At 36.5% G+C, this 13,121-nt stretch overlaps 3 protein-coding genes across 3 annotated transcripts; all 3 read left to right on the top strand.

Annotated features, from left to right (window-relative positions):
* The first annotated feature begins 241 nt into the window (after nucleotides 1–241).
* Nucleotides 242–6,690, top strand: LOC113349313 (uncharacterized aarF domain-containing protein kinase 2-like). The gene is made up of 6 exons (XM_026593264.1): nucleotides 242–385; nucleotides 1,724–1,991; nucleotides 2,936–4,295; nucleotides 4,569–4,838; nucleotides 5,580–5,735; nucleotides 6,247–6,690. Exons 2-6 carry the CDS (start codon nucleotides 1,978–1,980, stop codon nucleotides 6,364–6,366), a joined length of 1,920 nt encoding a protein of 639 aa, XP_026449049.1. The 5' UTR covers nucleotides 242–385; nucleotides 1,724–1,977; the 3' UTR covers nucleotides 6,367–6,690.
* Nucleotides 6,691–7,291: 601 nt separating this feature from the next.
* LOC113352109 (cationic peroxidase 1-like) lies at nucleotides 7,292–8,498 on the top strand. The gene is made up of 3 exons (XM_026595978.1): nucleotides 7,292–7,513; nucleotides 7,655–7,849; nucleotides 7,950–8,498. The coding sequence occupies exons 1-3, from the start codon at nucleotides 7,292–7,294 to the stop codon at nucleotides 8,496–8,498; spliced, it is 966 nt and encodes a 321-aa protein (XP_026451763.1).
* Nucleotides 8,499–10,012: 1,514 nt separating this feature from the next.
* Nucleotides 10,013–11,146, top strand: LOC113354044 (transcription factor MYB36-like). The gene is made up of 3 exons (XM_026597494.1): nucleotides 10,013–10,148; nucleotides 10,294–10,423; nucleotides 10,551–11,146. The coding sequence occupies exons 1-3, from the start codon at nucleotides 10,013–10,015 to the stop codon at nucleotides 11,071–11,073; spliced, it is 789 nt and encodes a 262-aa protein (XP_026453279.1). The 3' UTR covers nucleotides 11,074–11,146.
* The last annotated feature ends 1,975 nt before the right edge of the window (nucleotides 11,147–13,121 follow it).

The raw sequence follows: 13,121 nt of genomic DNA on the forward strand, positions 1-13,121 counted from the left end.
TTTTAGCTTCCTAAAATCAAGGAAAATTTAGTTGTTCATATCCTAGGCTAGAATTAGAACAAGACAAACATAATTTAAATGTATTTTCTTGATAACCCAACCTAGGATAGGCATTTCCAATGGGCCAAACACGACCTATAAGTTTGGAAATGGCTAGCCACCGGCATGGTTGCCATGAGTATTTGTTTTTTGGTCGGTTTGCCATAAATTCAAGCCCAAGTCACAAGAAATTAGGTTTGCCATAACCTAAGTCTTTCACACAACAAATTAATCCCAAACCAAACGAGAAATCTCTGAATTTCCTTCTTTAAACCTCTCTCTCTGTTATTTTTTCTCAACAAACCTAAGAGGAGATCGTCGAAGAAGAAGAAGATATCAAATTCGAGTAAGTTTCAAATCCCTCTCATCTATGAATCTTGTTTTTGTTTAAGTTTCTGTCTGGTACCAAAAAAAATTGATTTTTGTACCTAATAAGATACGAAGATTTGTTTTGATAAATTGGTTAAGGTAGAAATTGGAAAGGAATGATTTTGTTTAGTTTTATTGCATCAATGGATTTCAAATCTAGTTAATGGTGTATCCTGAACAAAAATGTACCAAGTATATTGTGATGGAATGCAGGAAAATCTAGTTATTGTCTGGTGCAATCTATGTTTTTTTCTTTCTGATAAAAGTATCCCATCTATGATATCTGCAACTCATTGGTGTTCGTGATTCCATTAATTTTAGTCTTTCTATTCAGCTATCTATACTGTAAACATGGTCCTCTCAATTCCTTTTTAGCTCCAGAATTCAACCCAAACTAGCCAGCAACATTTCCATTCCCTTGTTAGCTTCTGAAACAATCACCACAATCTCAGACCACTAGTGACATACAACCTTATTATCTTGACTTGAAACACGCTCTAGTCCCTCTAATTTCAAGCTGATTTTCTACTCAATTTCCAGGTCCAACAACAACCCAAAACTCTACTGACCCATACCTTCTTAGCTTTCGAAATCTCTCAACACCCCACACAATCATTCATGAAATCAGTCACATCAACAACAACTTCAGCTGAAATTTTAGGCCAAGTTGCATCCCGAATCAACACCATAAACTCAACCAAAATCACCACTGACTTTAAGAAATTCTGCTACCATCAATAAATCCAGCTCAATTATCTCTTAATCCCCATCATAAAGACCAACGAATTAGTCCAGCAACAACTCAGTTTCATTGGTTTCTCGGCATATAAATTCTGTCCAAAACCACCATAAACTTGTACCTAAACTTTCCATAAACTCCAGCTATCTTCCCTGCTCCGTCTTGCATCGAACTTTTGATTAGACCTTTGGCTAGAACCGACCTCAATTAGATGTAAGTTTCTATTCTGTCACCAGCCACAACCAACCTACGATAAATTAGCAACTTACAGACTGCTGTGTAGTTCTATATTGGATCAATGTGGCTAGTGATGACTAGAACTTGGACCATTCTAGCTTTGAAAATTAACTGCCGCATACTTCTTTGTCCTACAACTTTGTCTTCCCCACAGTTGCTTCAAGTCTAAAATTGTTGTGGCTTGTCAATTCGTCTCATATTTATGGAATTTGTAACTGCATTTGAAAGCCACAAGTGTTTTTAATGCGGAAGTTAGAACCAAAATTTATTTGATTTGATCCTTCACAGCCGTACAGATTATTGACTGGCATCTTATTGTTTTTTATGTATGTCATTTAGGTTCACGGGAAACACAAAAGACACGGATGAGCCATTTATCCATTCTTCAGTAGATCTCCTCCTTTCCTACCAATTAGGTTTCTGCAGAGATTCTTCTTCGTATTATTGAAGGTAATGAAGAAGATAGGCAGCTGGAAATACTAATGATTACAGTTAGAACCATGATTCTATTTTCCGAGTGCAATCGAAAATGCCATCAGAAGAATATGTAAACCCCACCTTCTTGATATACACGTTACACTTAGAATCAATCAATGACCATTTACAGGTAATTTATCCTTGTCTTACAATTTTTTCCCTCTTCTTTCTCCACCACCCCTAGGGCATGCTATTAATGCTGACAATATGAGTTATTTGTTCTGATATGAGCTTGTGTAGGTTTTATTGTTGTTGTTTATTGGTGGTTAGAGATTGATAATTCAGTTTGAGTTTTGCTGATTTTGATCTATTTTTGTTTGAATACGCCTGTGAGCATGCACATTTAGCTTAACTTTGTTTAAAGAGTTCTCATACATGTGTCAATTCATGTTTAAGATAATAGGTGTTTAAGTCTTTAGTTTAATCAGTTTGAGCAATCTGCGTCTAGGTTGCATTCGCATTTGCATATTCGATAATGAAACACAGGACTTATATGTTGCATTTGCTAGCTGACCACAAAATAGTGTTGCATCGACTAGGTTGAGATTTGGAGAATCCATGGTTTAAAAAGGCGCTTTTGGGCGCTTTTTTGCGCTTCAGGTCCTAGGCGCTTCTAGAGCGCCGCTTTACGAATTGGTTTATATTAGAAAGTGAAAAGTCGGCCTTTGAAACCCACTAGGGCCTGTTTCACGTTTTCTAACTGAATACTAATAAACCTAATTTATAGGGCATGATCATCATGATAACGATGACTATCCACATGATGATATGAATGATGCAGACACTCGTGTCTAGTACATTTAAATAGCTCTTGGGTAAAATATGCAATATCAGTAGGCCATATGCTTAGTTAGTCTAACTGTTCCTTTCATTATGTCTGAACTTCGTAGTTTTCTTTTATTAGGTTGATAACTTCTTATTTATATATATTATTATATTTTTCAAAATGCTCGCTTTCGCTTTACGCTTTCGCAGCGCTTTACGCTTTGGTATGAGAGCGCTTCGCTCCACGCTTTCGCTTTTTAAAACCTTGGGAGAATCTTTTGACTCTACAGCACAACCATAAAAATGCAGGTTTTTGACACTGGGAAGAAATAGAGGAGTTGGGCGCCTCTTTCTAGAGCAAAGAAACAGTTGCTTGGTGACGAAGAAGCATGGGGTTCATGTTACAGTTGGACCATCTTCCTCCATTCCTAGATTATACTCACAATCCTCCATTCCTAGATTATATTCACAATACAGCAGTCAAAGACATCTTTCATATTCATTTTATAAGGCCAAGTCAAATTTTTGTAGCAGTTACACAAAAAATCCTCTACTTTCGACCAGTAATAATACAGTGACACATCATGCTCAAGTTGCTTGGAAGAGGCTTTATCAGATATGTTCTTACAATGGGCCTTCATTCCCTCCCATAAATAAGATAGCTTGTGCTGTGAGCTTGGCATTGACCAGATCACCCGTTATAGTTCCTAGCATTTTTGCACTAGTTCTTGGAAATGCAGCATGGACACAAAGGACTTGGGCTGACGGACACAGTGAGCAGTTTGCAACAAGTAATAGTATTTACATGCATGCGCAAAATGGGCATCTTTATTTAAGCTCATTTTTGTTCTCAATCTTTGACGGAATCATGTTATTATTCAGAAGCATGTATTTGGCAATTCTTTTTTCACCTAGCATAGCAATGGCTCCATTTGCGGATTGTATGGGTGAGAACTTTAGGAAAATATGGCTTCATATAGTACGTGTTACACTGGAAAAAGCAGGTCCAGCTTTTATCAAATGGGGACAATGGGCAGCTACAAGACCTGATCTCTTTCCTAGAGATCTCTGCACCGAGCTTTCAAAGCTTCACACCAAAGCCCCAGCTCATAGCTTTGCCTACACTAAAAAAACTATTGAAAAAGCATTTGGTCGTAAACTTCCGGAAATCTTTGAGGATTTTGAAGAGGAACCTGTAGCATCAGGAAGTATTGCCCAAATACATCGAGCTACTTTGAGATTTCGATACCCAGGTCAAAAGTCGAAGCCGATTGTGGTTGCTGTGAAAGTTAGACATCCTGGTGTTGGTGAATCAATTAGAACAGATTTTGCAATTATTAATGTGGTTGCCAAAATTTCGAACTTCATCCCCGCATTGAAGTGGTTGAGACTTGATGAAAGTGTACAACAGTTTGCTGTCTTTATGATGTCTCAAGTAGATCTTGCAAGAGAAGCAGCACAATTGAGTCGTTTTATTTACAATTTTCGACATTGGAAAGATGTTTCTTTCCCAAAGCCTTTATATCCTCTGGTGCATCCTGCTGTTTTGGTGGAGACTTTTGAGAATGGAGAAAGTGTTGCAGCCTATGTTGATGAGAACGTAGGACATGAAAGAATGAAAAGTGCTCTTGCTCACATTGGTACTCACGCGCTTCTGAAGATGCTTCTGGTAAGTTATTTCTTTATTTACTCTTGCATCGAAGTAATAATGGCATATGTGATATTTTCATGCACGACACGAATCAATGCAAAGAAACATCACAGACCAGACAATGACTTGCATCTAAAACATATTAGTGCAATACTGTTACATTTGGGCAGGTAGGTAATAGGTATTGTTGATCATATTCAAAAAGGATAATCATCAGACTCAATGAACTTCATAATTGTTTTGTTAGTCCTATATTGTGTTAGCATTACAATCAGTGCAATTATCTTTCAGGTGGATAATTTTATCCATGCAGACATGCATCCCGGAAATATCCTTGTCCGGGTACCTAAAGGCAAGCCTTCTCGTAAGAAGCTCTTTAAATCGAGGCCTCATGTTATTTTCCTTGATGTTGGGATGACAGCTGAGCTCTCTAAGAGTGATAGAGTAAATTTGTTGGAGTTCTTTAAGGCTGTTGCAGTTCGTGATGGCCGCACAGCTGCGGAGTGCACCTTGAGGTTATCAAAACAACAGAACTGTCCAAACCCAAAAGCCTTCATTGAGGTAACATGCTTGTTGCAGATCTTTGTAGCTTAACATTGACTGATTAAATGCCTGTAGTGTTGTTTGTCATCTTAATGTCTTGTTGACTTTTTAGTATCATGTGCAAGTTTTTCATCTGTATTTCAGAATGTCGAATTAATCTGCTAATATTCAATTCCTTCATATATATTGAGTTAGCGTTTTATATAAATACTATATCTAAGTACTACCAACCTAATTTCTAGCTACTACTGTCTAGTAATTACCACATGACTTCAGCCATCACTATATGATTTAAATATGCATTTTGGATAAGAATAATCTTCTTTATCTATCTGGAAGTTCTTGAAATGAAATGCATCAGCATTAGTTTGCTAAGAAACTACGGAGAGCCCAAATAATCTGTAGATGCCCAATACTCTGGTTATTAGATGTGAATGGTGAATGTTGATTTCAAGAAATTAAAAAAATGTTTGTTACAGAACATTATTCAGGTGTTTATATAGGTGAACCCTTGGTTGAATCAGGGTAGCCTACAGAATTTTGTAAGAGATCCTATTGGTTGAAATCATGTTTTGCCAAGCCTGTTGTACTGTGGTGATGATCTTAAATCTAAGGCTTTAAGCTCACATTAACTGAACTGTTATCACTTGATTTTATTATTTAATATATCTTGTAAATGAATGGCTTAAGAGGAATTCTTGTTTGCAGTTTTCTTTAGCTATCTGCATCTTTTACTCAAACATCATGGTATTTTATCAGGAAGTGTCTAAGTCATTTGCTTTTTGGGGCACCCCGGAAGGTGATATAGTCCACCCTGCCGATTGCATGCATCATTTGCTTGAGCAAGTTCGACGTCACAAAGTCAATGTTGATGGCAATGTTTGCACTGTGATGGTTACTATGTTGGTGCTCGAGGTAATTACTTGTCACCTTTTAGTTGTTGCAATCCAAACCATGATTTCTTTTTGTTTTCACATGCTTATTTGATGGTGGGTATCGAGCGAGCAACTTAAAAAACATATTTGATAGCGATTTACTAATATTAACAGGGTAGGTGATTTCTGCTTGTTGCTAAAAATTCTTGGTCTTTTGTAGACTATCATGATTGTCTACAAATATACATCTCCATATATGCATCTTTGGGGTTGTATGTAAATTGTCTAACCTCCAGCTGCTTGGAATATATGCACTAAATACACTAGGCAAAACATTTAAGTGATGTTGCAATTTGTCTGTTAAAAATTTGAAATGTGAAGATATCAATTGAAATTGAATCCTCCTTGAGAAAACCAAGCTTCTGGTTTTTGGAATTCTAAACCAATTTCTAGTATCGTAGATTTTATCATGATGTAAAACTGTATGCATTGTAGTTTATAATAGTCGAGATGATTATGACTCTGTGTTATCTGCATTTCTGTCTTTTCAGGGATGGCAGCGGAAGCTTGATCCAGATTACGATGTTATGAGGACACTACAAACGTTGCTGTTCAAGAAGGACTGGGCAGAGTCACTTGTCTATACAATCGAAGGACTCATGGCCCCATAAAAAACTGCTAATCTTTTGAGCTGTTCTTTCAAACAATTTTGACTGACTGGTAATCAAGACATAAAAGATTGATCGAAGAAAATAAAAACAAGGTATATATTGTACACTGGAAAGGAAAAAAAAAACGGATGGAGCGAATTTTGTTACGGCTTCCACATTTTGTTTTGGTAGCTTCCACTATTCCGTTCTTCTGTATTATTTTGTTTAGGTTTATTTATTGTTAACGAATATCATTTTCTTAACATAAACAGTTGCAGGTAGTAACCAGAACAGAGCAACATTACTGATTTGATTTATGCAAATAAACATGAGATACAGATGAAATGATTTATGCAAACATGAGATGGCCACATAGCCTGTTGAAAACAGTACGAGTGTTCATATTTACTCATTAATGATTAGACCTTCTCCATAGCGAGGTGCAACTGAACACTCTTTTCGCTTAGCTGCATTTAAGTTATAGCCAAGCAAAATGCCAAATCATGATGCTTGGCCTAAGCAACAAGAGCGACGTTTTCACTAGAGATCCATTTTACAAGTCAGGGTCGTAATAAATAGCTACCTAAAGACACCCACTTAGGACGAATACTACAAAATAAGGGCAGTAATGGTACTGCAAGAAGACTCGGTCGCAATCCTCACCTCACCGTGCGTATTATATTTTGAATCTACAGAATAACATTTCAAAGTAGGCAGCCCGCAGCCACTGTGGAAGGCCGGCCAGTTCAAAAATGGTAGAAACTAAAACCATTACTACCATCTTCCAAGAACATTTGTGCTGCATGCTCCTAAAATCATCATACCCTATAAATACTACAGCCACTTTAGCTATGAGAAGCAATATCTAGAGAAAAAAAATATAAGAAGCATATTCTATAGTTTAGAGCATTAGAGTTTGATTATTGAGCACAGTCAGTCGATCAATATGGCTGAATATAGTGCTAATGGTTTCTTTTACTTCCTTGTTGCGATAGTTTTACTGTCAATGGCAGCGATTTCCTCAGACGCACTCTCGACAACTTTCTATGATACGGCTTGTCCGGAGGCTCTTCCAGCCATTAAGAAAGTAGTTGCTGATGCGGTGAATCGTGAGGGTCGTATGGGTGGTTCTTTGCTTCGACTTCATTTCCATGACTGTTTTGTCAATGTAAGATTAACTACATATTCATCTAAATTACCTAGCTCGTACTTAGCCATGCAAAGTTAAATTACTGCATCTTAATCGTTGAATGAAAATCTTAACCATTACCAAGTAATCTGATAATCTTATCGGCCTTTGATTATATAGGGTTGTGACGGATCTGTTCTTCTTGATAGCACCTCAACCATAGATGGCGAGAAGACTGCACTAGCCAATAACAATTCAATAAGAGGATTTGAAGTGGTCGACAAAATCAAGTCAGAGGTGGACAGAGTCTGTGGTGCCCAAGTTGTCTCTTGTGCCGATATCTTGGCCGTGGCTGCTCGCGACTCTGTTGTCCAGGTAAAAGAAAACCATTGCATCGTGACATCTGACAAGTGAGCAATATTTTTATATATGGATTACTGATGTTAGTACTATATTCTTGCACTTGTTTAAGCAGTTAGGAGGACAGACATGGAACGTAGAACTCGGCCGAAGAGATTCAACCACAGCGAGCAGAACCGACGCCGACAATGCCTTACCAGCCCCTTTCATGGACCTTCCAGCTCTCAAAACCAACTTCGAAAACGCAGGTTTAGATGAAACAGATCTAGTTGCATTATCGGGTGGACATGCAATAGGGCTCTCTCAGTGTACCAAGTTCAAAGATCGAATCTACAATGATTCAAACATCGACACATCATTTGCTACGAACCTAAAATCAACGTGCCCTTCCTCCGGCGGTGACACCAGACTTTCTCCACTAGATCCCACACCCACCGGATTTGATACACAGTACTTTAGAAATTTGGTGAAGCAAAGAGGATTACTACACTCAGATCAGGCTTTGTTTAACGGCGTATCAACTGATGCATTGGTCAGGAAATATAGTACTAATGCTGGTGCATTTGCAGCTGATTTCGGAAAGTCTATGGTTAAAATGGGAAGAAATAAGCCGTTGGAGGGAGATTCAGGACAAATTCGTTTGAACTGTAGGAGGATTAATTAAAAGATGGATTGATTAGTTGGTTAAAAAATTTTGCATGTATTTTTGTTTATTTTCAAAACCTAGCTGGGCAATTTATTCCAGCTTCATCAATAAAAGCACAAGCTAGAATTGAAATAAAACGACAAGATAGATTATTATCGTTTCAACTCAGTAATAGTTTTGTATCATCTGACGATTTAATATAAACCATCTCCCATCCAAATGATCGCAAACCAACAACGCCTTCTTGGTTAACGCACACAATGGTAAGATTGCACATACAAGAAGTGCGTGTTCATTGAAGTTCAAAGGAGATGATCTTGTTCACACTGAATGAGTCCAATAATACAATATTACAATGTTTTTATGTCAGCATCTTGTGCGAACCAAATATGATTCTTGTCCTTATTGGTGACTTTATATGTAGTCAGAAGTCAAAAACTGAAAAACCAATCTGTACGTAGTCTTCCTAAGAAGAGAAAAAATGTTAACATCTCTTGGGTCGGTCATGCATGGGCATGGCTATAACATGATGAAATGAAGTTTCTCTTTTGTGTATCTCCATCAAACTAGGTAGACATCTAATTGACCAAATATTAACATGCATTAAAACCTCATACAACAATTTGTATTCAAATGAGAAACAAAGGGAGTCGGGTGACAGGGTCAGGGTGCGTTTCTATTGTTGTGTTTGCCTGTGGATGTCTCTACATAAACACTCTAACATCTTTGAGCGGAAAACAAATAAATGATTAAAACAAGAAAACTTGCTAAGAAAATATATAAATGATAAAAGCATATATATCGTTTCGTCACCAACGAAAAAGTGGCGAAGCGTACACGAAAGGACCTGCAGAGCGATTAGCAGGATTATTCTTAGATTTTGATATGTAGATCAAAACTAAGATGAATATCATTATGGAAATCAGTAATTATGATAAATTAAACTACATATCAAAATCATAACACAAAGTAAAAGATAAAATGAGAGACCAACCGATATACGTGGTTCGTCCACGGAGAAACCCCGTACGGTGAATTAGATTACTGCTCAATACTTAAGATGATTGAGTGATTACGTAATTATCTAAATAAACTGCGGTCTTCACGGCTACATTAGCTCACTACACGTTCTCACCTTGATATATCATGTAGATTGACTAAATATTCCAACAACTATCAACAAAAAGAGAAAGTTGTCCATTTAACCTACACCTCAGCTCAAGTGTACTGCTTGCACTAATTGTTGAACCAAAAGTCCAATTCTGGTTCCACTTTCAGTCCTTATCAAATTCTTCGAAAGGGTGGTGATACCCAGTACGAACAAAGTACTCCTTTCTGTTTGAAATTTGACGCAGTCAAGAGACTCTATATATCTCTCTCTGTCAAACACAGTTATATAATAATTTCTTTAAATGCTTGAACAGAGACATTGAACTTTACATGATCTCTGGACTCTGCCACTTCCTAAAGGGGTTTTTATTGGTTGTGGTAAATCATCAGATATCTTTGTCATTGCAGAAAGGCAAGGCGAAATGGGCAGAGCTCCATGTTGTGATAAAGCAAATGTTAAGAGAGGACCATGGTCTCCTGAAGAAGACACAACTCTCAAGGATTATATACGCAGACATGGAACTGTCAGTAACTGGATTTCTCTACCCCAAAAAGCTGGTATCTCTTTCTCTCCAAACCCTTTTATCTCCAGACATCAACTCTTAAGAATGTACTTATATTATGCCTTTTGAACTTCAATTTGGTTTGTCCGCTATACATACATTTTTCTTGGTTTAATTTACACACTCTTTGATAAATTCAGGACTTAAGCGATGTGGAAAGAGTTGTCGATTACGCTGGCTTAATTATCTTAGGCCGGACATTAAACATGGAGGTTACTCTGAAGAGGAAGATAATATAATTTGCACTCTCTACAAAAATATTGGAAGCCGGCAAGTCTTTGCTTATAAATTTCTTACTTTTTTTTTCCGCTAATTTTAAGTTCTCAAATTTATCAACTTGTTCTTGAATGAAGAAAATAATTTAGAGTCTGATAACTAGTTTGTTTTATGTAATTAGGTGGTCTACTATTGCTTCACATCTTCCAGGAAGAACAGATAATGATGTGAAGAATTACTGGAACACTAAGTTGAAGAAAAAATTAATGGCACCAGCTACTACTACACCATCCAAACCAAATTATCTTCTTAATACTAATAGCAACAACCAAATTCATCAACAACTCACTTCATTTTCATCACCATCATTAACAGATCCACCACCATTAACAAACCTATATGCTACTACTCCAGAGATGGACAATCACATTCAAGTTAGTGACTTCTCATATTCACCTGATTTTGGTTCTGATAATCAAAAACAAGATTCAAACCTAGTATATGAACTTGGGTCATTAACATCTCAAGCAATTTCAAATCTTTACTATCCTAATTATTATTACTTTACCTCATCGACAACATGGTCTAATGATAATGCTACAATTGATAATGGTAGTGGTGCAAGTGGTGAGGAATATGACAGTTTGTTTAAGGAGTTTGGATTTGATCCGTCTTCATCATCTGATTATTTTTGGATTGCTTAGTAGTAATTATGAACTCAACAAAGACTGGCTTGTTAAATTTATTAACTTAATATTCTAGGTATCCCTCTATCAGTTTATGGGCTAGCTAATATCAATTGGAAGATAATAATGATTTTTTGTGTGGCAGTTTTCAAATTTTGTTGGTAAAATAAGTACGTACTAAAATGTGATCATCAGCAATTCTGTTTTGTCAGTAGCCATGCTATTTGCATGGGATGGAAAAGGAAGGCCAATTCAAAGATAAGACCTTTAGAAAATGTCTTGGATGGTTTTATTCATTCAATCTTACTGACTTACCTTTCATCATATTTTCCACAAATTACATCAGCAATATCATCAGTGCTAGGATATCTTAGAAACTGCACTTTGTTTGGTCTATACAGAACATTCAAAGTATATCCCGTTGGTCATCATGCAATAACATAGGACGTACATGCAGTAGTAATCTTAAGAACGCACGTACTCGCTTACTCGAAAAAGTGACCAAAGACTTCTCCATAGAGAATGCCCCATAATTTTTCCGACTCACCAATTTCCCTTAGTTTCAACTCTTTATCTTCTCGAATCTGTGCCACAAAATACGCAGCTTCATTTCTTTTGCTGGACACATCGAACCAAGGAACACCAAAACTATTAAGCTCGGAGAAAATGTCCAGGATGAGCTCAAAAGCCTTAATCATGGTCTTTTCGGTTGTCTATACACATTCGCTATAACGAACAAGCTTTGCACTGACTTAGGACAGTTACCCGTTTGCCACTACAGTAACACATATATCTGTGTCCCCAATTGGTTTTCCTCCTACCAAAGTCTGTATTACATATATATATATATATATATACAAGATTGAATTTCGAAAATGATTATTACCTTATATGATTTTTTTTTCTTTTTACTTTGTGGATAATTTTAAAAGAAATATGATTAGTGAAACAGATTTATAAATTCATTCGTGCCGGTGACGGATCCAGACTTTATAACTTGGGGGGATAACCATAAAGTTGAAGATAGTACCCTAAAAATTTTGGGCAGTTTTTGCGCCGAAAAAATCTGTTCTTATACAGAATTTGCCTCAAAGACTCCACAAAATATCAATGCTTACATAGAACTTTATAGTATCTAAACCAAATGCTAGAATCTTTGATAGAAAATTAAGAAATTTATGTAAAAATTTACGCAAATGAAGCACATTGTAGTGATTTTGCAGAATCTAGTGGGGACAATTACGGAAAATCATAAATTTATAAGCCTAAAATAGAGGGAAGACAATTGTCCTCCATAGTCCTCACTAAGCTCCGTCGTTGACTCGTGCTAAACCTTTAGATGAAAAAACGAACCCAGATTTTTTCCGAACATGAAGAAATGTATCATACAGGATCCATGTGGTTGTCGGAACCGAATCTCCCTGCATAAGAGAAGTAAAATGTAATAATGGTAAACTGATGATACAAGATGATCGTATATTTTCGGATGAAGGTGGATGCCAATTTGTCATCAGATGTTGTCCTTATAACCCAATATGTTATGAACGTTTAAATATATTGTCACGTCAATGTGATGTTGTTCCTTTTATTGTCGCATGTTGGTGAGTATTACACATCCAATAATACTTATGATGTGTTAAGCATTAAAACAAGTCTTTTACGATGTTTAAAGAGAGACACATGGATGAGGGGAAGTTTGATTTTTGTGATATGTGAAGAGTCAAGTTGTCAAGAAAGCCAATTATTAAGTACAAGATGGTGTCACAAATTAAATCATTGAACAAGTAATTGTATTGTTCGTGAATATGAATAATAGAGCATAGTTGTTGTTTAAGAACCCAACATCGTTTCGAGTTACTGATAAAATACTACGCCGCGTACTAATTTGGGAGTTACAGGCTTCAGAGATCTTTGTCCATGGATTTGGGAAAACAATTCTAATCAGACTGTTTTTTCTCTTGGAACCGGTTTCCTGGATTACTTTATTTAAAATTTAAACTTATTCATTTCAAGATTCTTAGATTTTTTTGGTCTTCAAAATAAAAAAATACTGGAATTGTTCATTT

This window comes from Papaver somniferum, chromosome 2, assembly GCF_003573695.1.
Source record: "Papaver somniferum cultivar HN1 chromosome 2, ASM357369v1, whole genome shotgun sequence".
Lineage (NCBI taxonomy): Eukaryota > Viridiplantae > Streptophyta > Magnoliopsida > Ranunculales > Papaveraceae > Papaver > Papaver somniferum.